At 38.3% G+C, this 25,048-nt stretch overlaps 2 protein-coding genes and 1 pseudogene across 3 annotated transcripts; 1 reads left to right on the plus strand and 2 right to left on the minus strand.

Moving 5' to 3' along the window:
- On the plus strand, nucleotides 1-4,598 carry LOC120012286. The gene is made up of 9 exons (XM_038863634.1): nucleotides 1-132; nucleotides 918-1,002; nucleotides 1,726-1,847; nucleotides 1,993-2,017; nucleotides 2,111-2,194; nucleotides 2,313-2,342; nucleotides 2,448-2,550; nucleotides 2,693-2,757; nucleotides 4,254-4,598. The coding sequence occupies exons 1-8, from the start codon at nucleotides 16-18 to the stop codon at nucleotides 2,754-2,756; spliced, it is 630 nt and encodes a 209-aa protein (XP_038719562.1). The 5' UTR covers nucleotides 1-15; the 3' UTR covers nucleotide 2,757; nucleotides 4,254-4,598.
- A 356-nt stretch (nucleotides 4,599-4,954) lies between these two features.
- On the minus strand, nucleotides 4,955-9,345 carry LOC120012026 (elongator complex protein 5). 2 transcript variants are annotated; one of them, XR_005471193.1, is made up of 11 exons: nucleotides 9,064-9,345; nucleotides 8,851-8,943; nucleotides 8,516-8,685; nucleotides 8,335-8,381; nucleotides 6,966-7,035; nucleotides 6,423-6,649; nucleotides 6,234-6,323; nucleotides 6,002-6,077; nucleotides 5,631-5,873; nucleotides 5,248-5,281; nucleotides 4,960-5,079 (listed from the first exon to the last, which is right to left on the minus strand). XR_005471193.1 is itself a non-coding variant. In XM_038863259.1 (10 exons), the coding sequence occupies exons 1-9, from the start codon at nucleotides 9,228-9,230 to the stop codon at nucleotides 5,680-5,682; spliced, it is 1,134 nt and encodes a 377-aa protein (XP_038719187.1). In that variant the 5' UTR covers nucleotides 9,231-9,345; the 3' UTR covers nucleotides 4,955-5,281; nucleotides 5,631-5,679. The 2 variants fall into 2 exon arrangements, 1 of the variants encoding a protein (XP_038719187.1); XM_038863259.1 differs by having other exon boundaries at nucleotides 4,955-5,281.
- A 10,428-nt stretch (nucleotides 9,346-19,773) lies between these two features.
- Nucleotides 19,774-25,048, minus strand: part of LOC120012471 — an 84,088-nt pseudogene continuing 78,813 nt past the window's right edge.

Here is a 25,048-nt window from a genome sequence, read left to right on the forward strand (position 1 = left end):
TCATTTTTTACCCAAATGTTATTTTTATTGCTCCAGCTATGGAGGACAGTGCTACTGACACCATTTAAGCTCATCACTGTGTTTTTGCATGAGGCAAGTCATGCAATAGCTTGTAAGCTGACATGTGGTCAGGTAAGAAGCTTTTCCGTCTATTCCTTGATGTCCCTTTTACTTTATACACTTCCTTGTTGTGAGAACTCATATATTTAAAATTTGGAGTTGTATGACACTAATTGCTTCATCATTCAATCTGGTGCATATTACGATCAATAGTTTGTTCATATATATTGTAGATACTGCCAGATTGCCATGAAAATGATGTATTTCAAAATTTAATGGGAACATTTAAGTTTCACCTTACATCTGTGCCTTCTCATGCTGAATATTTCTTAGAATTCTAGTGAGAGATGTTAAATCTTTTTGAGACTGCACTTTTAATCCTTGGGATATGACATGCTTGTACATTGCTAGACTGGTTTTTCAAAGATGCAGTCGAGTATAATGTTGCTTGCTATGTCGAATTTCCCTGTATGGAAATTACATTATATAGACACATGTAGTTATCAAAATAATCATTTTCTGGTATTTTTACTTCTCTGATAGCACTATCAAGCTTGAAACTTTGTAAAAACATCTCTTGTTTATTAGTATTTTATGCAATCATTTGCATCTCACATGTGATTTCCATGAATTTTGAGGGAAAGCACATCTCCAAATGGTAGGATGTAAAAAGGCCCATAACTTGTAAGCCACAGGTCATATCATGTTAGCAGGCCATTCTGGTGGGGTACAATACTTAATTCACCCTGTTTTCTGGGCTAAATCTCATTAAAGCTTATGGAACCACCACAGGCTAGTTGGTCTATTTTTATGGGTTATCCTCGCCCATTTGTTTTTCTATATATTTTGATATGCAGGTGGAGGGGATCCAGGTTCATGCCAATGAAGGTGGGGTGACACAAACACGTGGTGGCGTCTATTGGTTGATCTTGCCTGCGGGATGTAATACACCTTTCTCCTTGTAAATTCCATCTTCTTATTACAGTGCATTGTCAATGTTGACAGTGGATAAAGCATATATTGATATAAATATAGTGTGGCAGGGGCTAAGAACTACCGAAAATAGACATAAAAAAGGCATAGTTTACACCTTATTTTGTATATTGTATTGCTACCTAAGTGCATCCTCATCTCTATTTCCTGTCATTCTATCTTACCATGTAATCAGTTTGTAGACACGGTCCAGCATTTCTCTATGAATTTGTTGTCCAAGAGGATATTAGATATAGAAAGCCAATTCAATAAATGCCATTCTTACTTTTTTTGCTAGGCAATTTCATTATGCATGCAAGGAGGATTGAACCCATGACTTCACACTCTATGAATTTGTTGTCCAAGAAGATATTAGCTATAGAGAAGCCAATTCTTTAAAATGCCATTCTTTCTTTTTTGCTAGGCGATTTCATTATGCATGTAAGGGGGATTGAACCCATGACTTCACACTCTACCCCTTTTTTTATTATTTTTCAAATGTATAATTTTATTAAGAAAGGTGATGATAACAGGCTCCAAGGCCATTATTTAAATTCTTGAAAGCATGGTTGAATAAACCATAAAGAGTTGGTTAATTTTTGTGCAAGTTCAATTTGTGTCATTGACTCAGGATCTTTCATTTGATATGATCGTTTGTTATTGACATTTGTACGATTGCCTTTTGTATCACAGATCTTGGTTCATCATTCTGGGGATTAGCTTTGATACTTGCATCCACGGATCTCGTCGCTGCCAGAGTTGCTGCTGGATGTCTTGTTCTTGCTCTATTTATTGTTCTGTGTATTGCTAAAAATGTAAGATATTAATGAATAAAGATAACATTTATTGTTTATGTAATATAACCATCTTGAGATTTTCACAGTTAGTTGTTTTACTCCTATTTCTCTAGAACTGAGCTTCAATTCTAATTAACTTATTTCCTATATTGCCTTCAAACAGTGGACACTTCGAGGACTTTGTATTGGTGGGTCTTTTTCGTTCTTTCCATGACCTTTTTTATATTGCTGTAAAATCCAAGGCTTTTATTCTGAGTCTTTGTTCACCTTAAATCTCTCAGGATTCATTATATTTCTTGCTATAGTTTGGGTTCTGCAAGAAACCACTACAGTCCGAATTCTCCTATATGTCATTCTCTTCATTGGTATATGCTTTCCCTTTCCCCCCTTTTTGCTAAATGATTTGTGTCCCAAAACTATTTTAATTTACTTCTATTACATGGAAAAGAAAGTTTAACCATGTCTTCTTTGACAAAACTGCAGGTGTTATGAACAGTTTGTTCTCCGTTTATGGTACAGCACATTCTTTTTTGTACTCTTCCCTTTAAGTATAATCATTTTGCTTCTTTCATGATTGCAAATAGTAAATTTTACATGATTGAAATTTAATTGGTGCAGATATCTATGATGATTTGATATCTCGAAGAGTCAACTCTAGTGACGCTGAGAAGTTCGCTGAGATATGCCCTTGTTGTACTGGTGTTGGCTGGGGAGTAATTTGGTGAGCATTTTTAGCTGGGATGTGCCCGCATAATTACGTGTTAGGGTGTTATCTTTCTCACTTTCTGACAATAGTGTTCTTTTTAATGATTCTAACTTAAGTTCTGGTGCCACTTTCTCGTTGTTTTGAATTGTTTTTTCAGGGGAATGATATCGTTTTCATGTCTCTGTGGATCTGTGTACCTTGGACTTGTTATCTTATCTTGAGGTACAAACTTGCTTCTAACAAAGACTGAAATTTTATGTTTGTAGTTTCCCAATGCATTCTGATGTTTCTCATGACAGAAGTGGCCTTATTTATTTTCACTGAAAAATGTTCTTTGGTAGTCTCGCATTTGCATATGGGTAGAAACTAATAAACCTTTATATTTAGAATATTTATGAATGGATGAAATGTGGACTATTACTAAGGTTTGAAACCCATTGAATATCCAAAATGTGAACTGCTTAGTGCTTACAGAAACTGTCAAGCAGAGTGTTTTGTATGTTACTTAAAAGCACCATCGTTATAGTTTTGAGTCCTTAGAAACAAGATGTTCTGATCATTTCTCCATGGAAGATCTAAAGTCCCCTTATTTTCTGATTAAGTTTAGTTTGGTTAAAAAATATAGGTAATGGTTAGATGAAAAGGTCCCAAAGTGTCATAGGTCCTCGACATAATAGGAATATAAGTTATCTGTGTGGGCATTGGATGACAAGTCCTAGCCTGGGCTATGGTAGAACAACCAAATGTCTGGCACCCAAGCTTGGAGCAGCTTGATTCTTTGAACAGCCAATGCATGCTGTTCAGCCCAGAACTTTGTTTCTCGATAGGTAAGATGTTTTATTACTCTTCGTTTAAAAAAGGAGTCGGAGGAGCCAGATGAAGTTTTTTGATGAAATTATCCAATATCAAAGAAGGATAATTTTTTCGTTTTTCTTTTTTTCTTTTGTAGAGCCATATGGTGTTGCTAACTTTGACCCAAATGGTTGTTTTTTTGTATGATGTATTTCAACTTTAGGAATATTCCGGATAAGAAATCTGGGGAAGTTAATAACACAATCTAGTCAGTCTAATGTCAGTGAATTCAGTATTCACTCCAGACCTGAAAAATTCATGATTAGTTCATTCAAATTTATTAACTTCTTACTGGTTTGAAATGAGTTGAGTGCTTGGGGGTCCTCTATGGAGGACTTCTTCCATAAAGTATTGGAAGTTCTTTGTTTGGATCATCCCTAATTCCCTATAACTAGATTGTTTGGATTAGAGATTATTGATGATAGTTGAGTTTACTAGCAATTAAAAAGTTCAATGAGAAAGATGATTAGCATCTGGTATGTCGATGACACTTTCTAATTAAGATGTTAAGACATACAAATATTGAGGAAATGATGACGACGATTAGTGTCAGCTGTTGCTGGCTTTTGGCAATACTTTGTTTGCCCACCTCACACATACAGATGATCCTTTGAGCAGAAATGTGGTGGTTTCGCTGTAAGTAACATGATGGCAAAGCGTATGCAGATGCAATGTTCTGTCTGAAATTTGAAGATTACGTACTTGGGCAATTTCCTATGTGGATACTTTCTTTTTTTGTTCATTTAGATCATTGTTATTCATTTTAATCACCGTGATTAAATGTGTTGGTCTAAATATCTTTTGGCCTTGATGTTGGAGTGTGTATTAGAAGTTGCTTAAACTATCCCCTTTGTCCATATTTTCAGGTTCGGAGATGGTTGTTCATATTCTTGTTGATGCCAACAAAAGCAGCAGCAGTCTTCAGCTTCCACTGTGGGGAAGTATTGTGCCTTTGTTCGACTGATACTAGAAATTAGAATACAGTATCATTCACATCTTCATTCTTTTGACCCTTTTTGGTTGAATTTAAATTTGTCTATAGGATCTGCATGTATAGAAAAAGCTACCCGGCCCAATGTACTCTGATCTCAATTCAGACGTACGTCAATTCATATAAAATCTAGCTGATTTATTTGAATGAATGTTCCATTTGCTGATGTATTCGATTCTACTTTGAATTAAAAGCCGTAGTTCAGTCGTTTAATATCTCAGGCGCAGGGGTTACTGATCATAGCTTGTTATATGTCTCTATTCTGAGGGATTGCTTGTTTAATGAATGCCTTCGCTCTCAATGTCAAGCTGCCAGCAGCCAAGGAACTCTGTTGAACTGAATTATTACAATCAGTGGTTTCTACTTCCATTTAAGTCGATAAAATCTGCCACCCTTTTTATTTGTAACCACCATCAAGCTCACCCCCGATCTCGAAATCTGCTACCTTTTGCTCATGGAGAGTACGAAGCAAATAGGAAAAGATTTGCCCTGGAATCTCACTTGGTCTAGATCAAGCTTCCAGAGCAAAGGAAAATTCACTTCAATTCTAAGTTCTAGCGCACAATTAATTGATGGGGAGATTTTTTTATTTCATTCAACAATGCTTGGGAAGTTTTTACAACTTGCAGTTACCTATCGCATCCGCAATTCATTGAGATTGATTTGCTTCCATAACAATCACGCAAATGCTCAATCATTTATATTTTAACCTCATTGCTTCAGAGTTCAGTCCTACAAAATGCTGATCAAACGCTAATTGTATGTCACATATCTTGCTCAGGTCAAGGTCAGGTCGTTCTCTCGTTTTCAGCAAGCTTTCAGTAAGGCAAAGTTTAAGTTGTTGAGACTCTGACCAAATTTCATCCAAACATTTCAGCAACCGGCCTGCCTTCCCCAACAAATCTGCAGATACATTCAAAAGATAGAAATGACAGTTAATAAGCTTGTGTTTTTCATTGGTACATAAGAGGAGATGAAAATATTAAAATAATTTAAAATCCAGAAGGAATATAGTCAAGTAGGCAACATCCATTCCCAAGGCTGCAATTAAGCTACATAATCAGGCAATATTGTCAATGAAAGCATATAATCCACACTAACTCGGTTATTCAGAGGGCAATCATATTTCAATGATACCATTTATTATAGAGTGAACGTTTCATGATTACAGAAATGAGAAATCTATTTTTATGTGAATGTATGTTGAAACAACTGTTCACGGATGCTAATAAACATTGAAACAACGAATTACCAATTTGAAGCAGTCTCTGATCACTCGACTACCAATAGGGGCAAAGCAACTATATATCCAAATCATCATCTGGATCCTCATCTGAATCTGGCATTTCATCATCTGAATCACGAAAATATATTATCTCCCCCTCACCACTGTTCTTGCTTGTTTGTAATTTCCCATTGAAAGTGGGTGCCGCCTCCTTTTTGTCCTCTGTGAGAGATCTTCGACCATCATAAATTTGTATAGTTTGACCATTTCCTAAAGCAGCAATGGTAAATATAAGTCTGCAGCCTAAAACAGATACAAGAAGCAAGCAACCGCGCCCCCCCCCCCCCCTCCCGCCACCCCAAAAAGGAAAAGGTAAATTTATCCATTATATTCCACACCTTGGTGCTCAAAAGGAAGGACAACATTTGCCCTCTCCATCCGCTCTTTCTCAGACAGCTGTAAACTGAATTGCACCTGTTATAAATAAATCAATCAATCAATCAATCCCATGCAAGATAAGTAACAGTGACAAAATATCATATCTGGAAATTCTACTTTACTCATGCATGTAGGTATGCCAACTGTGTAAGGAATGGTAGATTCCAACCAAAATGGAGTTATACAACCAACCTTTGGCACAAGGCTATGATTAACTACTCCATCTCCAGACGAAACAGATGTAAAGCTGATCCCTTCTTGCTCAATATGGAATTCTTCACACTAATGAAAGGGTAAACATATTATCGGTTCACTTCATAATCAGTATCAAAGATCCACATAGACAATGGGATAGGGAAAGCAGAGAGGAAGGGAGATCACCAATACTCGAACACGTCCATTCCTACGCTTGAAACGGACATTTAACCTTCCTTTCCCAAAATTCTGTTCCAGCAAAGAGAAGTTTTCCAAGTTGCCTCTCTTCCAATTTGCTGATTGATTTAATGGCTCTATACTGGCCACCATAGAAGACATATATTCAAGAATGGATGTGGCCTTGTCTTCATGAATATCCGAATGAAACAACCAAAAGACACAGGATACTTGATCTGCACCAAAGAAACAAAGAATAAACTAGAGCATCTGCATGTCAGCTAGTTTTATTTTGAATGTAAAGAAAGTTGAAAAAACACAAAATCCATATATTTCAGAAAAAAAAAATGAAAAATGCATCATTTTGTATATTCATGGAAACAGTTTGACATAATCATGCACCATGTCACCACCAAGAATATAGTTGTAGTAAAAAGTTAGGGTTAAATAGAAAGGTTTAAAACATTGCCATGGGCTAGTGACCTCATAAGAATACAGTTAGGTGGTATAAATGTAGAATGAACAAACAGCCAGAACAAATAAATCATATACCATGGCTACGGAGGTTACTCAAAAGGCCTGCAACTGATGATGTAGATGAATGTCTTAACAATTCGTCTACCTGGTGAAATTGTCATGAATCAGTTATAATAAACAACGACAACTAAAATAAAGTAATAAAATCTCCATAGGCAGCTTGCCAGCACCACTCCAAAACTTTTCAACACAGTTAACTGACACTGCCAGAATATATGTTAAAACATCTAATGACTTGTCTCCAGTTTACGAAATATTTTTGACATAAGAAGTTTTATTATTAACTGACACTGCCAAAATATATGTTAAAACATCTAATGACTTGTCTCCAGTTTACGAAATATTTTTGACATGAGATGTTCTATTAATCTTACATGCAAACTTCTTGCTTCACAGCTATCGCAATGTAATACATGGTCCATTAAATATTTGCAAATTGCGATGAAGGGAAAAATGGAATTGCACTAGAATCAAATGATACACAAGCAAGGTTCGAATACAGAAAGAGGAACCCTTATCTGAGATTTGTAAAATTAAACGTAGAAATCACTAGGAAGAAGGTCTTGTACAATGCCAGGGAGAGAGGGGGGGGGGGGGGGACTCAGACCATTGATAGCAAACTTCATTTCCACATTCTAGAATAATATTTTCATTCCACTAAACATAGCCCTTTGAATGATGAATTAGATTTCAATTCCCTACAAAATATATCTTATGAATATCCATTAATTTGGTCTTCAGGATGTAAAGAGTATGACAAGCAATCTCGTCTAGTCCAAAATGAGACAATAAACTGTATCAGTGCTAACTTGTGATATGGCCGAATCTTGACTACAAGGTCATGTTAACAAAAACCGTATAAAGCCATTTATGCAAATAATACCATTCAATTTCATATGTGCAACCTACACATTGCCCATATGCAGGAAGTTTCCAAGATGGGAAAAAGATAAATATTATTCACAGAGACGAGTCTCACTGAAAATGATTAGAGGCATGCCAACACCAATAATGCGTTTAGTTTCTCGTGCTCAGTTAACACCCACGAAAATTATAGGCACAGTCATTGCGACCAGGTAGGAAATTTCCTTGCATGCACTAGCGAGGGAAAAGATAAGGTTCTTCTTATAGATGATTCACATCAGAGAACTCTCCACCCAAAAAGGCAACACTGCAACCATAATTACTTAGGCATATTCCCCACAAAAGAAAAATTGAAAGTAGTCAGATACCAAAGCAATATGTAGACACTGTACTCTTCAAGATACAAACACACCCAAACGAGCTTGTAAGAGCACTCACACGAACATCAATTCAATATTTTCTATTAAAAGAGAATATATTCAAAACGATCAACAGTTGCAATTGTAGGAAGCAGGATTACCGAGTCTATGGCAACAGAGAAACGCTGTTTTCCACATCCACTCAATCCTGCAGGTAAAGAAAAATTTTACATAACAATGTAAGAAGAACCCAACTAGTACATTTTTGACAGAACATGGTTATCTTCACTAATAATTATTGGTACATAAAACTGACCCACAGGTTTAAGGATAAAACGTTACCTGTCCCTTGTTCAATAATCAAAGGGTACAACTTATCCAAATCCCGCACATCCTTACAAAGGCAAGCCACTTCTGATGAAGCTTCCAGGGAGGTATCGCAAGTGTTTGTAGAATCCACTATCTGATCCTTCCAGCCCAGAGGATCAGTATAACAATCCAAAATTCGAATCCTGTAGCATTCATCCCCCACCAATCAAGAAATAAAGAAAATCACTGTCAAACTAATCAATCCCAAAGCTAATCAACAAAAAGTTTCCGTTCATTCTACAACCATGTGGTTTCTTTCACCCATTTTCTACCAAAGCATATGCACAAATACAGCAAAGAACATTCACCATTTCTGAGACGAAGCAGCATCGGAACCTCTTCTCTTCAACAGGTCCACATAAAACGACGGACTCCGAGAAAACGCAACAAGCACAACGCCTCTGTAAGCAAAATTCCAAGGAAAAAAAAAAGAAGATAAATTTAACATAAAATAACCGAAGTACCGAATATATTGAAAGTTTGCGCTCCAACCGAGTCGTGCTCCTATAACAGTGGATTACCGTGGCTGGGATTTTCCCGCCAAAATGTTGGAGGACAGTTGGGCGAGCACGTGAGTGAACACATCGAACCCAAACGGCGAAGAAATTGAGTCCTTAATCGTTAGAGCTGGCGCAAACTCGCCTTCTAGAGCGCCGTCTCGAAGAGCTCTGCAAATCGACTCCGCCATCGTAGATAAAGTTGGGATTTGGAGTGAGATACTAATAAAACCCAAAACCCTAATTAAAGAATGATTTGGGATTTGACCAGTTACTTTTTTTTTGTAATCACGACCAGAAAGGTGGAGAATCTCAACCTAAAAACGAAAATATTAAGGGTATGTTTGAAAATGTTTTTTTTTTTCAATAACTCATTTTAAATTTAGATTTTGAAAACAATGTTAAGAAATAATGATGAAAATAAAAATAATTTAGTAGAGAATTTTACACGAGGAAAGAACAAAAAGAAAAGAGGAAAGTAAAAAAGAATTTTAGAAAATATTAAATATTAATTTTAGTTTTTTGATTTTTGAAAACCAAAAATGGTTTTCAATAGAATAATTTTTAAAAATATTCATCCAAACGAATTTTCAATCTCATTTGAATTTTAAAAGCAAAAAACATTTTTGAAAATTGTAACCAAATAGACCCTAAATGTCCCAAATAATTTTATCCCAACAAAGCCCAAGTCTATGTGACGCTAGGTGGATTGATGAATCATCTTGCGAGCTTGGATTGGCATAGGTAAATGAAATCATTACTCCTGGTTTCCCGCTTCTCAAACGTACGACTCCTGTTTATTTCAAGTTTTCACTGTTTTCTTCTTTTTTGCTTTCCCTAACCTAATTTATCTCTCCAAGAAATGGCGACATGAGCAGCTACTCTGTAAAGTTATAGTTCTCTGGCATCGTAACATAGCTAAAGGGGAAAAGAAGCAGTTAGACAACATGGTTATCTTTGACATTGCTGGCGGGACATAATTGTGGACTATCTGGGTCTCGTCGTTGAGGTATGGGTTCGATGTTTATGGGTTAAGTTTATGGATTATTCAATCTACATGCACCATTACTATGTTTATGCATTTGTCCTTCTTGTTTTCATTCAGATTTTTAGTGTGGGATAATGTACAGAGAGTTTGTAGATGTTCTAAATCTATTACATTGTTTTAATGTATTGCATTGTTTATGATAACAATGTAGTCCATTAACAATACATGTTTATTAAATAGATAAAGTTTTTAATTTGTGTGTTGAACAATGTGATTGCAGGGCAAACACTTTGATTTGATAAATAAATGAAAAGGCATGATGAGGCATATCCAGTGTTGAAGGACTTGAAGATTGAGTGATCGAACATATTCATAGAAAATGCTATATCAAGTTCAGATGAGAGTGTTCAAGGTTTCGATGATTGAGATTTTTTTTAAGATGAGAATCAAATGTTTAAACACTATAAGAGATATGGGCAACGAAGGGAATTTCCCGTAAAACGAAGGACTGTTAATAAAGACAAGGATGTGTTGGCTAAATATTTGACCTTCAGTTGTGGTAGATCAAATAAATGCAATAACCGGACGAACAACTTCATAAACCGTCAGTCAAATTCAAAGAATGATTGTAAGGTCAAGCTCAGAACCCATTTATCTAAAGAGGGTAAGTGGGAAATTATAAATTTTATCGATGAGCATAATCATGTAATGAATCCATCCAAGGCAAGGTATTTAGTTGCAATTATGTGATTGACCTCATGTTAAAAGGCAGCTCGAGATAAATGATATAGCTGAGAGTAGAGCGAACAAAAGTCACAATGCTCAGGTGATTGGTGTTAGGGGCATGAGAAGTTATTGTTTTTGGAACAGGATACTAGAAATTTGCTTGCTAAAGCTAGACGAATGAGACTTAGCGAAGGAGATGCCAATGCAATTTAGACTTATTTCATGAAAATGCAATCACAGAATGATGGGTTCTTTTCATTAATTGATTGGGATGAGAAAGGTAGGCTGGAAAATGTGTTATGGGTTGATCCAAGCAATCGGGCAGCTTGTTGTGAATTTGGGGATGTAATTACGTTTGATACGACATATTTGACAAATAAATATGATATGACATTCGTCGCCTTTGTTGGTGTCAATCACCATCGTCAGTAAATCTTACTTGGGTGTGGGCTAATTTCCAATGAAGACACGAAAACTTTCATATGGCTATTTAAGACATGGTTCGCATGTATGCATAATGTTTGTCCAGTAGGGATAATTACTGATCAAGATCGGGCAATGAAGAATGCAATTGAAGTGGTCTTTCTTGAAGCTAGGCATATATTATGTTTGTGGCACATATTGAAGAAAGTGCTTGAGAAGCTTGGTTCGTACAGGAAATATGTGTAAATTACGTTGTGCATATCAGTCATTAGACCAAGTAAACTAAGTCAAAAGATTAATGCAATTCACAAAAAAAAAAAAAAAAAAAAAAAAAACCCTACCCAAACAACCAATGCAATCTCAAAAATATATATAAAAAAGCTCATATAGGTGTGCAATCTCTAAAAAAACCTATCCATACAAAACAATGCAAATCATACAAATGTGGGGCCAAGCTCAAATGGGTCTGCAAGGAGTAAAAGATCCTATCCAAAGGAAACAATGCAAATCACACAAATATATATAATATCTCATCTAGGTGGGCAATCTCTCACAAAATATAACCACAAAACAATGCAAATCACACATATGTGGGGCCAAGCTCAGATGGGTCTGTAATGAGTAAAAGATTATACCCAAGGAAATAATGCAAATCACACAAATGTTATGCGAAGCTCAGATAGGTATGCTGTAACGACTCATCCCACACACCCACCCCGCAGTAATGGGCTGTGCGTACAAGCCGGGCCCATGGGCCGCTACCCCCAACCCCTCACCCCCTCGCAAGGCAGGCAGGTTGTTGCTAGGTTTCGAACCCTCCACCTAGCCTTTAACATAGTGCCTTTGGCAACCTATGTCACCAACTAAGCCAGCAACAACCTGCCTGCCTTGCGAGGGGGTGAGGGGTTGGGGGTAGCGGCCCATGGGCCCGGCTTGTACGCACAACCCATTACTGCGGGGTGGGTGTGTGGGATGGGTCGTTACATATGCAATCTCACAAAAATATGGCTAAATAAATAATGTAATCTCACAAAGACATGCTTATGCAAATCAGTAATCAAACCATAGAAACAAAACCAACCATGCTTCGACAGAAAACAAAGTAATGTCCAAAGTAACACAACAATGCAAAAACAATACTAATGCGAAGACATAACCTTGAAAATTTCTTCTTGTTACGTTGATTTTCAGCTGAGACAACAGCTGCAATCAAATAAAATCAGCTCAATAATCCTCATCACCATTATCGTTGAGAAAGGACTACAAATATGCCAAGGTATTATCCAACGAGAACACATTACCTTGAAATTTGTTTCTTCGTTACGCTAATTTGCATATGAAACAACAACTACATGATCATTATCGATGCTCAAGAATTGTAGCGGCTGGAGCAAAATCTTCGCACAATACAATGAAAGAAGAGGAAATGAGTTTTGGGGTTACATTTTCAATACAAAAAGTAGGTGTGGGCTTTAAATGCTCTCTGATTATCGAGAAACTTTTTAAATTGAATTTTTCAAATTAGCCATGTTGGCATGCTGACTATGCATGTCATGTCGACTTAGGTCTATATTAATTTGGACATTTAGCAGCTCTGATCTAAAAGGTCTGATCCCAACCAATTTACTATTTTATAAAAAATCCTTACCTTCTATCATTTTCTAGAGGTCCAATTTGTCCCTAGGTATGTGTTTTGGTTAGAAAAATCACAATGGTTGTTTTCTATTGGGGACAACAAATATTGTTGAGAGAGGTATTTTCGCTAATGTGGGTAGGAATGAAAATGTAATGTCTTTTGCTTTTGTACAATGATGCAAATTTGTTGGGCTTACTTTTTACGTGTGGGTCCAAAAAAAAAGAGTAGCTGATGTTTGAAAAAAGAAAAAATTAGTATTTTAAAGATATGGGTCACAACAAATGTTAAAAGAGATAGAAAAGTTGGGTCAAAAAAGAGATGTAGGAACCAACTGCCATAAAGTAAGCCAACAAGTGCCCCATCCAATGTCCATGCCCATCAATTTTGACCCATTAATTTTGCTTCCCCCAAAATGACACCATTGTACATGATTTTCTTTCATAACCCGTTAGTTGGGTCAACAATGAGCATCCATTCCCTAACAAACATGCATTGTTGCAATTGCTCTTAGGGAAGGGTATTTGTACCCACTAATTTGTCATTTGCACCCGTTAAAGTGATCATCGAAATATGTGTAATTCTTGTCTCTATTTATTTTTGTAATTCTTTCTCCATTTGTACCACACACAACTAATTTGACTTTTGCACCCACTAAAATGGTCATTGAAATACGTGCAATCATGTCTTCATTTCTATCACAAATTTCAATGTTACAAACTCCCCAAAAAAAAGCTTGATGTCATTCTATCAATTATTTCGAAAGGGGTCTCATTAGAGCATCCATTGTAAGCTCTGTATGGAGCACTCCAAAATACACTTTCTTGATAAATTTGGTGCTAGTGTACCACAATGGGTACAAAATGATACTGGTAATGGACTGATTAATTTGATGACACTTCTTAAATGAAATACAATCTAAAAACAAAATAATACACATAAGTGGGACCCACAAACTCTACATCTCGCTATTTTCTCTTTGTTTTCTACCTTTCTCGTTCCTTTCTCTATTTCTGCCCTATCTTCTACATCTTCTTCGAACCAACGATCATCGATCTCAACCTCAAATTGCCCTATCTTCACTACTTATTATCGTAATAACTAGTGAGTTAACAATATTAAGAATAAGACTTAAGTTGTATGGTGTAAAAGACCAAGTTGATAGATGAGCTGAGGACATTTTGAGTAGAGTATGTTGATCTATTTGATGATATTAGAATATAAAGGTATTGGGCTAAGCCCACTTGAGTTAAATATGAGTCTATTAGGGTTTGTTCAAAATATAAGTAAAGAGCTATCACAATTATGAGAGTAAGCATTCCATTAATCATTCTAACATCTAACATGATATCAGAGTCTTAGCTTTCTTTATCGTGTGTCGCCATCATCACTGTTCATCAAGTGTTTATTGGATATGTCATTGTTCATCGAGTAGTCCTTGTTCATGCATTACTGTTCATCATCAATGTTTACGTCGCGCGTCGACGACTGAAACATAAGTTTCGTAGTAGTTTTTTCAACGCTTATTCTCAACGTTCTTTGGGCTATTTTCAAGTAGTTTTCTAGGCTTTTTCCAGCATTTTTAAAATTTAAATTACCGTGGGTGGTCTTACCTAATTGTGAATTACCTATTTGTTGATTACCTAATTGTGGCCTATGTGAGTGGTTTTATGATCGGAAGAGAGAGACAAATTGACATTGTGGACGGTCTCACCTATTTGTCAATTACTGTGCAATTTATGATAAGAGAGAGAAATTTTCAATTAGCTAATTGTGATCTTACGATAAGAGAGACAAATTGTCAATTGCTTAATTGTTAATTACCTATTTGTCAGACATTCTAAAATTTGTTATACATTGGATTGTCAACTGCCAAGGAAGGCCATATGACGTGAGAAGCAAAAACTCAAACCAACCTTTCACAGAGCCATATGAGGTGATTTTACAAGGTATGTTAATCTCAGGCATGTGGGTCACATGCCATTACATTGAAAAATCGTAAATAATTATTTGTTGTGAATCGCAGGCATATGGGTGACATGTCATTGCATTTGAAATTCATAGAAAATTATTTGTGTTGAGCTTGAAACTCAGGCATGTGGGTGATATGCCATTGCATTTAAAACTTATAAATAATTATCTGTGCTAAATTTTTGTATTATACTAGATATGAAGAAATATTTAACTAAGTGAAAAGCTCAATCATAATCATCATCTGACACAAAGAAGACTCCTTAAAAAGAAGCAACATATTGATACAATTGTTGTTAGGTTATCCGATGAAACTAATAACGACTATAGAGTTCGACTAACTGCCTCACTTGACTGTATTCAATTTCTTTTATGACAAGGGTTTTCATTTCGTGGGCAAGATGAGTCCGAGCACTCTAGCAATAAGGGTAATTTTTTTGAGCTTTTGGAGTGGCTTATAACCCAAAATCAAGATGTAAAGGCTGTTGCGTTAAAAAATGCTTTTGAGAATTTGAAACTTATTGCACCAAATATCCAAAAAGACCTTGTTAATGTTGTTGCAATTGAAACTTGAAATGTTATTATTAGAAAGGTTAGACTTAGTAATGGATTATTCTCTATTCTCATCGATGAAGCTCAAGATGCATCGGTGAAAGAGCAGATGGTCATTGCTTTAAGATATGTGGATAAAAGGGGACGTGTGGTTGAATCATTTTTGAGCATTAGTCATGTTACAAATACTACCGCTCCTTCACTCAAGCAAGCATTAGCTGAAACACTTTCTTCACATGGCCTTAGTATTTTTATTTTACACGGGCAAGGTTACGATAGAGCAAGTAATATGCTAGGTGTTGGGTCTAAATTAACCTTACTAGCAAGTGTACTAGTCGGCGACTACAGCACAATGATAAGCAAGGGTCGAATCCACAGGGACGGTGTTATATCTAATCCAAATGTATATTTGTATGTACGTATGGACAATGCAAACAAAAGTAAAGTTCAACTCAAGATTGTTTGGTTGGGTAATTAAACTAAGACAAGCAAATAGCAAAGTGTTTTTGGTATTTTCGGTATTTTCTTAGAATAAAGATGTAACTAATGCAAATGAGATGAATGAGATGAACACCAAGGCTTTGGAATCCCCCTTGGGAAATGACTTGCAATGACACAAATTCACACACATATTTGCTAATTCGGGCATAACGAATCCGTACCTAAGTCGGTTTTAGCGCACTTAAGCCAAATCTCCCTAAAATCGATTACTAGCCATCTTATTGGTCTAGGTCGGATATTCCTAAATACATTCTAGCCATCTTATTGGTCTAAACATGCATAGGAATTCATGGAGTTCTATGGAGATTAGAATTCATACAAATTGTCACCTAATTAAAGGGAGACACATTCATAATCAAGTGTTTCAAGAAGCATAATCTACTTGACATATTATTGTCTAAGCAAATTCTCCAAACAATTTCATCCAAAAACCTAAAGTGTTGGCCAAACACCACAAGCATGAAGAAATTGCAATCAAACATAGAAACACAAGATTTATACCCAAATCAACTCATATATATGTAAATCAAGTCATAAACAAAGTCATCAAACCCAAGGCTTCAACCTAGCCTTGGCAAAAAGGTTTAGTTACACATAATAAGAGAAAAACACAAAAGGAGAGATGAGAAAATCATGAATAAACACAATTAGTTGAGTAGATCCAAGTTGAGCTGAAGAATCTCTCCTCCTAGCTCCAAGAGTCGCCTTCCCCCTCTGATTTCGCTCTCCAGAAAATCAGTTCTAGGTCTAAAAAGTGTCCTGCGGCTCGGCAAGTTCGCGAATTAAAACATCCCAAAAACTGTCTTGTGCGCCTAGGCGCGTTGTATTCACGCCTAGGCGCACGCCTAGGCGTAATCCTAGGCGTGCACAACTTCAAATTCAAGCCCAACTCACTGGACTGGGCGTGCAGGAGTGATCCTGGGCGTGCACAAATATTGCGCCTAGGCGTGGAATGATTCCAAAATCTCCGTACGACGTCCGATTTGCACGATTTTAGTGTCTACGGAAAGCTTGAGATGTCTAGTTTCCAATGCCTTTTATTTCGCTTGATTCCGATAACGTGACAAAAAGGTATAAGTATTTGAACACATGAAGGTCGGTGGACATTTTCTTCAGTTCAGCCCTTTTTTCATCACTTTTCATCCAAACCGCAATCAACCTATCAAAATACAAATCAAAACATAAATACACTCATTATTTATTTAAAGAAAGCTTAAGAGGGGGAGATTCCTACCAAAAACAATAGGTATTATCATACCTATCAAACACCCCACACTTAAACCTTACTTGTCCTCAAGTAAAACTAGATTAAGTACATGTACCACTAACATCTTAACTCACTAACGCAGGAATCGCGGTTGCATTTAGCATATGCAACAAGCCTTTAAACCCCTAGGTGTCCCTAGTGGAGGAGTTGTGTCTCCTGAGGGCTTACAAGAACGACACCCACAAACGTTTCAGTCTCAAGATATCAAGCACCCCACACTTCATCCGCACGATATACTCATGGAAAATTTTCAGCCTACTCAATTAAATTTTTTTTTTTTTTTTTTAGATGGCATGCAGTGCTAAGAGGAAATGCATAAAAAAAAATGTGGCTTCCAAGAGTTTATACATGCTAAACATAGTCACATTCCAAGACTCCCAAGAACAACCAAACAATGATACCAAGGCACATTTATTTATATACATACTACTCTGTCTAAAGGTTTTCTCTCTTTTTTTATCTAGAACCGTGCAATGCTCACTCCATTAAACTTTCTAGTCAACCCATGAAGCGAGTTCTCAACCAATGACTCCCAACCAGCAGGTTTAGGGCATTAGGTGACAAAGCACCCCTCGGATCAATTTCTCGAGTTGACAAGGTTTCGAAGTTAAGCAGGCCTAGTATGTTCATCATGACTGCCTCACCTTTTTACGCGAAACTCAAGTTGGTTAGACAAGAGCCCCGGTTACTCAGCAAAAACACATGAGCGGAACATGATTTTCATCATTTTCAAGCTTCTTTTTTTTTTTTATTACTATTATTATTATTATTTTTTTAATTGTATACAAATAACTAGTGCCAATGATATTACTGAAATGATGTTCTAGCTCATCTAAGAGAAAATCCACATTCAACACATATATCCAACCAAGTCATACCCCACTACATTTCAATGCAAGTGAATCAATTTCGTAAATAATCAAGTAGGCATCAATGATTCCTCAAGCATATAAGGGGACAAGATGGGTTCGCAACTTAAATATGAAACATAAGGGAGTCCATCCACGTACAGATTAACAGAAAATAAGAGGGCATCATCCATAGTACTTGACCTTAATAACAGCAGCATAAAATAAGACTACCCAACCACCCCACTGTTAGAACAAGCTTTGTCCTCAAAGCATAAGATAGGAAGAATCGGGACAAAATAAAATGGAGGACAAGCGTAGAACAATACAACCTGCAGGGGAAACTACTGAGTGGGTCCACCAGAGGTCTTGTGGCGAACATAAGTGAGATTTTTGTCGCGCCGCATCTCCTGGAGCATGGATAGGACATCAGTAATCTGCTGACCCTGAGTCTGGAACTGCTGCTGGACATACTCAGCATGAGACTGGAAAGTTTGCTCAAGAAGAGTCAGCTGGTCGCTCATCTCCTTAATCCGAGTATCATGATCAGCAGCATCGGCATCACTCGGAGCGGTATCCTCCTCCTTGTCATCCTCGTCCTCCTCCGCAAATTGCTGAACACCCGGAGCATATCGAGCTCTCCCAGCAGGGGCAGAGCGAATACGAGCTATACTAATACGCCAGTTGCTCAAATCATACGCCTCCATGGGAAGAGAGACAGACTGCAGAGTCAGAGGTAGCACCTGGAGATATGTCAGCAAGCGAGTGATGATCCGCGGCAGAAAGAGCCTCTTCACCTTGACTTTGGTGTCCTCCACGCTCCTACGGATAGCCAAAAAGGACTGAATATAATAGTGGCCAAGATCAAACCAAGTACCAGTCCAGATACAATAAAGAATCTCTAATGCCTCCTCCCTCCTCTCACTCTGGTGCCCAGTTGGCCATAAGTTGCCATGCACTAGCCGGTCCACAAGATACATAACCTGCGGAAGAGCAGATTTCCGAACAAATTTTCCCCGCCGACCAGTAAAATGTTGGACCATCCACTCATGATCCTCCAGCTGGGCAGAAGGAATAGGTGGCTGGAAACCACTATCAGGAGGCTGGGAAGTAGGATTTCCAATACTGGCACTAACATCAGCAGCAGAAAAAGTAATCATCCCAGAAGGCAATATAGCTTGGTAGAGGCCAGTCCCTGTTGCTTCCACGGTGCGATAGAATGCACGCACCAGGTTTGGATAGACCGGAACATCAGCAGCAGAAACATCCGGGGTAGCAATGAAAGAACAAAAGTGGCGGAGCCGACCGAAAGGCTCACTTCTTACCCCAACCTTGTTCAACAGATCAGCAGATAAATATACCTCCGACACAAGAGTAGCAATGTCAAAGTAATCAGTGGCAGCTCCAGAAGTAGACCCCTCTGTTGCAGGAGGTGGCTGAGGTGTTGTGAACTGAGAAATGCGCTTCTTGCGCATGGATGCCACTATCTTTTGACGCGGCATAATTACTGCAAAAGCAATGTAAAACAATTAAGAATAGCAGGGATAATCATAAACGCAATACTGCACAGAAAGATGAAAAAGATGGTATGAGGTAAGGTGACGTCACGCCTAGGCGTGCGGGAACCACGCCTAGGCGAAGTCACGCCTAGGCGTGAGGGAACCACGCCTAGGCGTGGCCCCTTCTTCCCCAACACGCACGGGTTGCCAATAAAAATGGAATGATAAAGAAGAAAAGGATACACAAAAGGATATACTGCATTGGGTTGCCTCCCAAATAGCGCTAAGTTTAATGTCTTCAGCCAGACGTGGCGGTACTAAGATCTTCAAAGGGATGGAGGATCTTCCAAGCGTAACTTGTACTTTTCCATATCAAAAGAGGTCTCAAAATAGGGCTCGAGGCGGTGACCATTTACTTGTTGCTCAAAACTTGTGCGAGGGTCCTTGATAAATACAGAGCCATAAGGAAGAACTTTAATCACCTCATACGGACCACTCCACCTTGATCGAAGCTTTCCCGGAAAAAATCGAAGGCGAGCATTATACAGCAAGACTTTTTGACCTGGTTCAAATACCTTCCTTGAGATATGTTTATCATGAAAGAGTTTGGTCTTTTCCTTGTAGATTTTAGCATTCTCATAGGAGTCATTCCGCAGCTCATCAAGCTCATTAAGTTGGAGCTTCCTCATATTGCGAGCTTCCTGGAGATCAAAGTTCAAAACCTTGATTGCCCAGTATGCGCGATGTTGCAGCTCTACCGGTAAATGACAAGGCTTCCCAAAGACTAACCGGTAAGGAGACATGCCAATAGGAGTCTTAAAAGCGGTCCGATAAGCCCAAAGAGCATCATTAAGCTTAATACTCCAGTCCTTTCTACTAGAAGAAACCGTCTTCTCAAGAATATGTTTGATCTCCCGGTTCGATATCTCCACCTGGCCACTCGTTTGCGGGTGGTAAGGTGTAGAAACCTTGTGAGTTACCCCACATTTTTTCATCAACTTCTCAAAGTACTTGTTGCAAAAATGCGATCCACCGTCACTAATAATAGCTCTTGGAGTTCCAAACCTTGCAAAGATCATATTTTTCAAGAAATGCAAAACCACACCATGATCATTGGTTTTGCACGGTAGAGCTTCAACCCATTTACTCACATAATCAACCGCCACCAAAATATATAGATTTCCATGGGAATTAGGGAATGGACCCATGAAGTCAATCCCCCACACATCAAATAGCTCAATAGTCAATATGTTGTTCAATGGCATTTGATCTCTTGCTGAAATATTCCCGGTTCGTTGGCATCGATCACACGTCAAACAGAAAGAATGAGCATCTTTGAACAAAGAGGGCCAATAAAATCCACATTGAAGTACCTTGGCAGAAGTTTTCTTCCCCCCAAAATGCCCTCCACACACATGAGAGTGGCAAAAGTGAAGAACACTTTCTTGCTCATTAACCGGAATACATCGTCTGATAATCTGATCAGGACAACATCTGAATAAATAAGGATCATCCCAATAGTAATATTTGATGGAGGATAGAAACTTGTTTTTCTCATGTGTGGTCATGCCCGGAGGTAACTTCCGGCTTACCAGATAATTAACGATATCTGCATACCAAGGAACCTCCTCGACCTCAAATAAATGCTCATCTGGAAAGGTCTCATTGAAATCCATATCTCTTTCACCGTTTTCCTTGATAGCGAGCCGAGAGAGATGATCAGCAACTACATTCTCACACCCCTTTTTATCCCGAATCTCCAAATCAAACTCTTGGAGAAGCAGTACCCAACGAATGAGCCGTGGCTTGGAGTCTTTCTTTGACAATAAATACCGCAATGCTGCATGGTCAGAGTAGACAATCACTTTAGAGCATGCTAAATATTGACGAAACTTGTCCAAGGCAAAAACAATGGCCAACAACTCTTTCTCGGTGGTGGTATAATTAACTTGAGCATCATTGAGTGTTTGGCTTGAATAATATATAACATGAGACTTCTTGTCAACTCGTTGACAAAGCACTGCTCCAATGGCAAAGTCAGAAGCATCGCACATAATTTCAAATGGCAAAGAAAAATCCGGAGGCATCATAATTGGAGCGGTAGTAAGTTTCTCTTTCAACAAATCGAATGCCCTCATACAAGCTTCATCGAATAGAAAAACTGCATCTTTGGCCAAAAGGTTGCATAAAGGCCTAGCAATTTTAGAAAAATCTTGAATGAACCTCCTATAGAACCCTGCATGTCCCAGAAAAGAACGAATTCCTTTCACATTGATCGGAGGAGGAAGCTTCGATATAAGCTCAATCTTTGCCGGATCAACTTCAATCCCATTTTTGGAGATAATATGCCCCAACACATTTCCTCGTTGCACCATAAAGTGGCATTTTTCCCAATTTAGCACCAAATTGGTTTCTTCACATCTCCTCAACACAATAGACAGATTTTGAAGGCAATTGTCAAAACTTGACCCAAAGACAGAAAAATCATCCATAAATATCTCAATAAAACGCTCCACCATGTCAGAGAAGATGCTTATCATGCAATGCTGAAATGTTGCAGGAGCATTGCATAAGCCGAAAGGCATTCGACGGTAAGCAAATGTTCCAAATGGACAAGTGAAAGTAGTCTTGTCTTGATCTTCGGGAGCAATGGCAATTTGGTTATAACCAGAATAACCATCCAGGAAGCAATAATACTCATGCCCTGCCAGTCTCTCAAGCATCTGATCAACAAAAGGTAATGGGAAGTGATCTTTTCGGGTGGCTAAATTCAGTTTCCGATAATCAATACAAACTCGCCATCCCGTGACCTTTCGAGTAGGAATAAGCACATTGTTCTCATTGGCTTCGACAGTAATCCCAGATTTCTTCGGCACAAGATGGACTGGACTCACCCATTTGGAATCAGAAATAGGATAAATAACGCCAACATCCAAGAGCTTCAAAATCTCACTCCGGACAACTTCTTTCATGTTTGGATTTAATCTTCTTTGTCCCTCTCTAGTGGCTTTAGTTCCGTCCTCCATCAAAATGCGATGCATGCACACAGAGGGGCTAATGCCACGAATATCCGCAATGGTCCACCCAATTGCACTCTTGTATTCCCTGAGAACACGGAGCAATTTCTCTTCTTCCAAGAGAGAAAGATTAGAAGAAATAATAACAGGAAGAGTTTTAGAGTTACCTAAGAATGCATATCGCAAGTGTGCGGGCAAAGGCTTCAACTCTAGCTCTGGCGGACTCACTATAGATGGTATTAGCTTCTCAAGATTTGGAGAGTCCCTCAAATTTTCAAAGGTCGGACGCCACTTGTGTTGATAACTAGGAGAAGCCTCAAACATGTTTACAACTTCTTGAGTATCATTGTCCAGAGTCCTCTCAATATCTCCCACTAGAAAAGCTTCCAAAGCAATGGTTTTATCATTTCTATGCAGCTCCATGTCGACTCTTCTATCCACCACATCCACCCAAAAACAAGTCTTTGAATCATTAGAATGTCTCATGGCCTCAAAGAGCCGAAACTGAATAGTTTTATCAAAAACTGTCATAGTGAGAACTCCCATCTTGACATCAATGATGGTGTTGGTGGTTGCCATAAAACCGCGGCCTAGAATGATTGGTACATCTTTTCCCGGATTAGGTTCACCCTCCATATCAAGCATTAGAAAATCCACCGGAATAACAAACTCTCCCACCTTCACTAGAACATCTTCAACTAGCCCAAAAGGATGCACTAAAGAGCGATCCGCTAATTGGAGAGTGACTGATGTTGGTTTCAACTCACCGATCTTCAATGTAGTGTAAACAGAATAAGGCATGATATTCACACTCGCACCAAGATCCATCAAGGCTTTTTCAATTTCTTTCTCTCCAATAATACAAGGAATGGTAAAGCTACCCGGATCTTTTAATTTGGGTGGGAGCTTCTTTTGTAAAATAGCACTTGTCTCTTCGGAGAGAAATACTTCTTCATGATCACCAATCTTTCTTTTGTTAGTGCACAACTCCTTCAAAAATTTTGCATATGCGGGAATAGACTTAATTGCCTCAATAAGTGGAATATTAATCTCTACTTTCTTCAAAACTTCAAAAATGTCCCGATTATACTTGTTTTTCTTAGCCGGTGCAAGACGAGATGGAAAAGGCACTGTTGGAACAACCTCTTCTTCCGGCTTTTCCTTCTCAACATGAGGTGTGGTGGGAGCACTCGGTTCCACCACTGTAGGTTCATCATGACTCTCACCATCAAGCCCTTTATATTCAATCTTGTTATCCACCTTTTTCCCACTTCGCAAGACAGTAATAGCATTAGCATCTTCATGCTGTTTAGGATTTACCTCAGGTTGACTCGGAAGCTTTCCCGGTTGTCTTTCACTCAAAGCCTGAGCAAGTTGTCCTACTTGCATTTCAAGCTTTACGATGGACTGAGTATTACTGGAAACAGTTTGTTGCAACTGAGTCATTGAATTGCTCATCTCTGCTTGGGAATGCTGCATTGTGACTTGTGATTGAGCAAGTTGGGTGATAAGGTCCTCCATAGCAGACTTCTTTGCATCTTGAGAAGGTGGTCCTTGTCGTGGAGCTTGCCAAGGTCTGGGCCCTTGATTGAAATTCTGGGATGAAGCACAGGAGAAATTTGGGTGATTCTTCCATCCTGGGTTATATGTGTGAGAAAATGGATCATTCTGCTGCCTATGAAAAGGTTGAACTGCATTAACTTCAGCTTCAGGAAATGTCCCACTTCTAGAACATACATGAGTAGGATGATCGGTGCCTCCACAAATGCCACAAGGCTCCAAATTTCTGCTCAGCAAAGTTACTACCGCATCCAATTTCCTAGCCACAGACGCCATCTCTGAATTTGAAGCACTAGCCTCATAAACCATGTGTCTAGGAGCATCAAGATCACGATTATCCCATTGTGAGGAATTTGCTACCACAGTCTCAATAATTTCATTGGCTTCAGTCGGTTCCTTAGCCATAATATTTCCTCCAGCAGCTGCATCTAACCTATGGCGGCATTCATCAGCCAGATGTTGGTAAAAGTATGATATAATCTGTCATGGCAAGAATTGATGATGTGGGCAACCAATCAATAAAGTTTTATATCGCTCCCAAGCCTTAAAAAGTGGTTCTCCCTTGTTCTGCCTGAAATGGAAAATCTGATCCCGAAGCCTCTGTGTCCTTGACTGAGTATAGAACTTCTGAATAAACTTAGCAGAAAGTTGATCCCAAGAAGTGATAGAATTTGGTGGCAAAGTCTTGAACCAGATCTTAGCACTTTCCTTAAGAGAAAAAGGAAATAGCTTCAACCGTATGAACTCTTCAGATATGCCTTGAATTTTTTGAGTGCCACAAATCTCCAGAAAATTATCAATGTGATCACTAGCATCTTGATTTTCCGCTCCTGAGAATGATGGGAGCATGTTAATCACATGACATTTAAGCTCATAAGATAGATTTGGCGGAATGGTTGGTAATATGATGCAAGATTGTCTAGTAGAGAATTGTGGCATAGAGTAGTCCATGATGGTGACAGGAGCATTTGCATTGTTGGCATTATTGCCAACTTCCTCACGATTTTCAGCCATGCTCTCCTGT

The sequence above is a fragment of the Tripterygium wilfordii genome, chromosome 13 (genome assembly GCF_013401445.1).
Source record: "Tripterygium wilfordii isolate XIE 37 chromosome 13, ASM1340144v1, whole genome shotgun sequence".
NCBI classification, from domain to species: Eukaryota; Viridiplantae; Streptophyta; class Magnoliopsida; order Celastrales; family Celastraceae; genus Tripterygium; species Tripterygium wilfordii.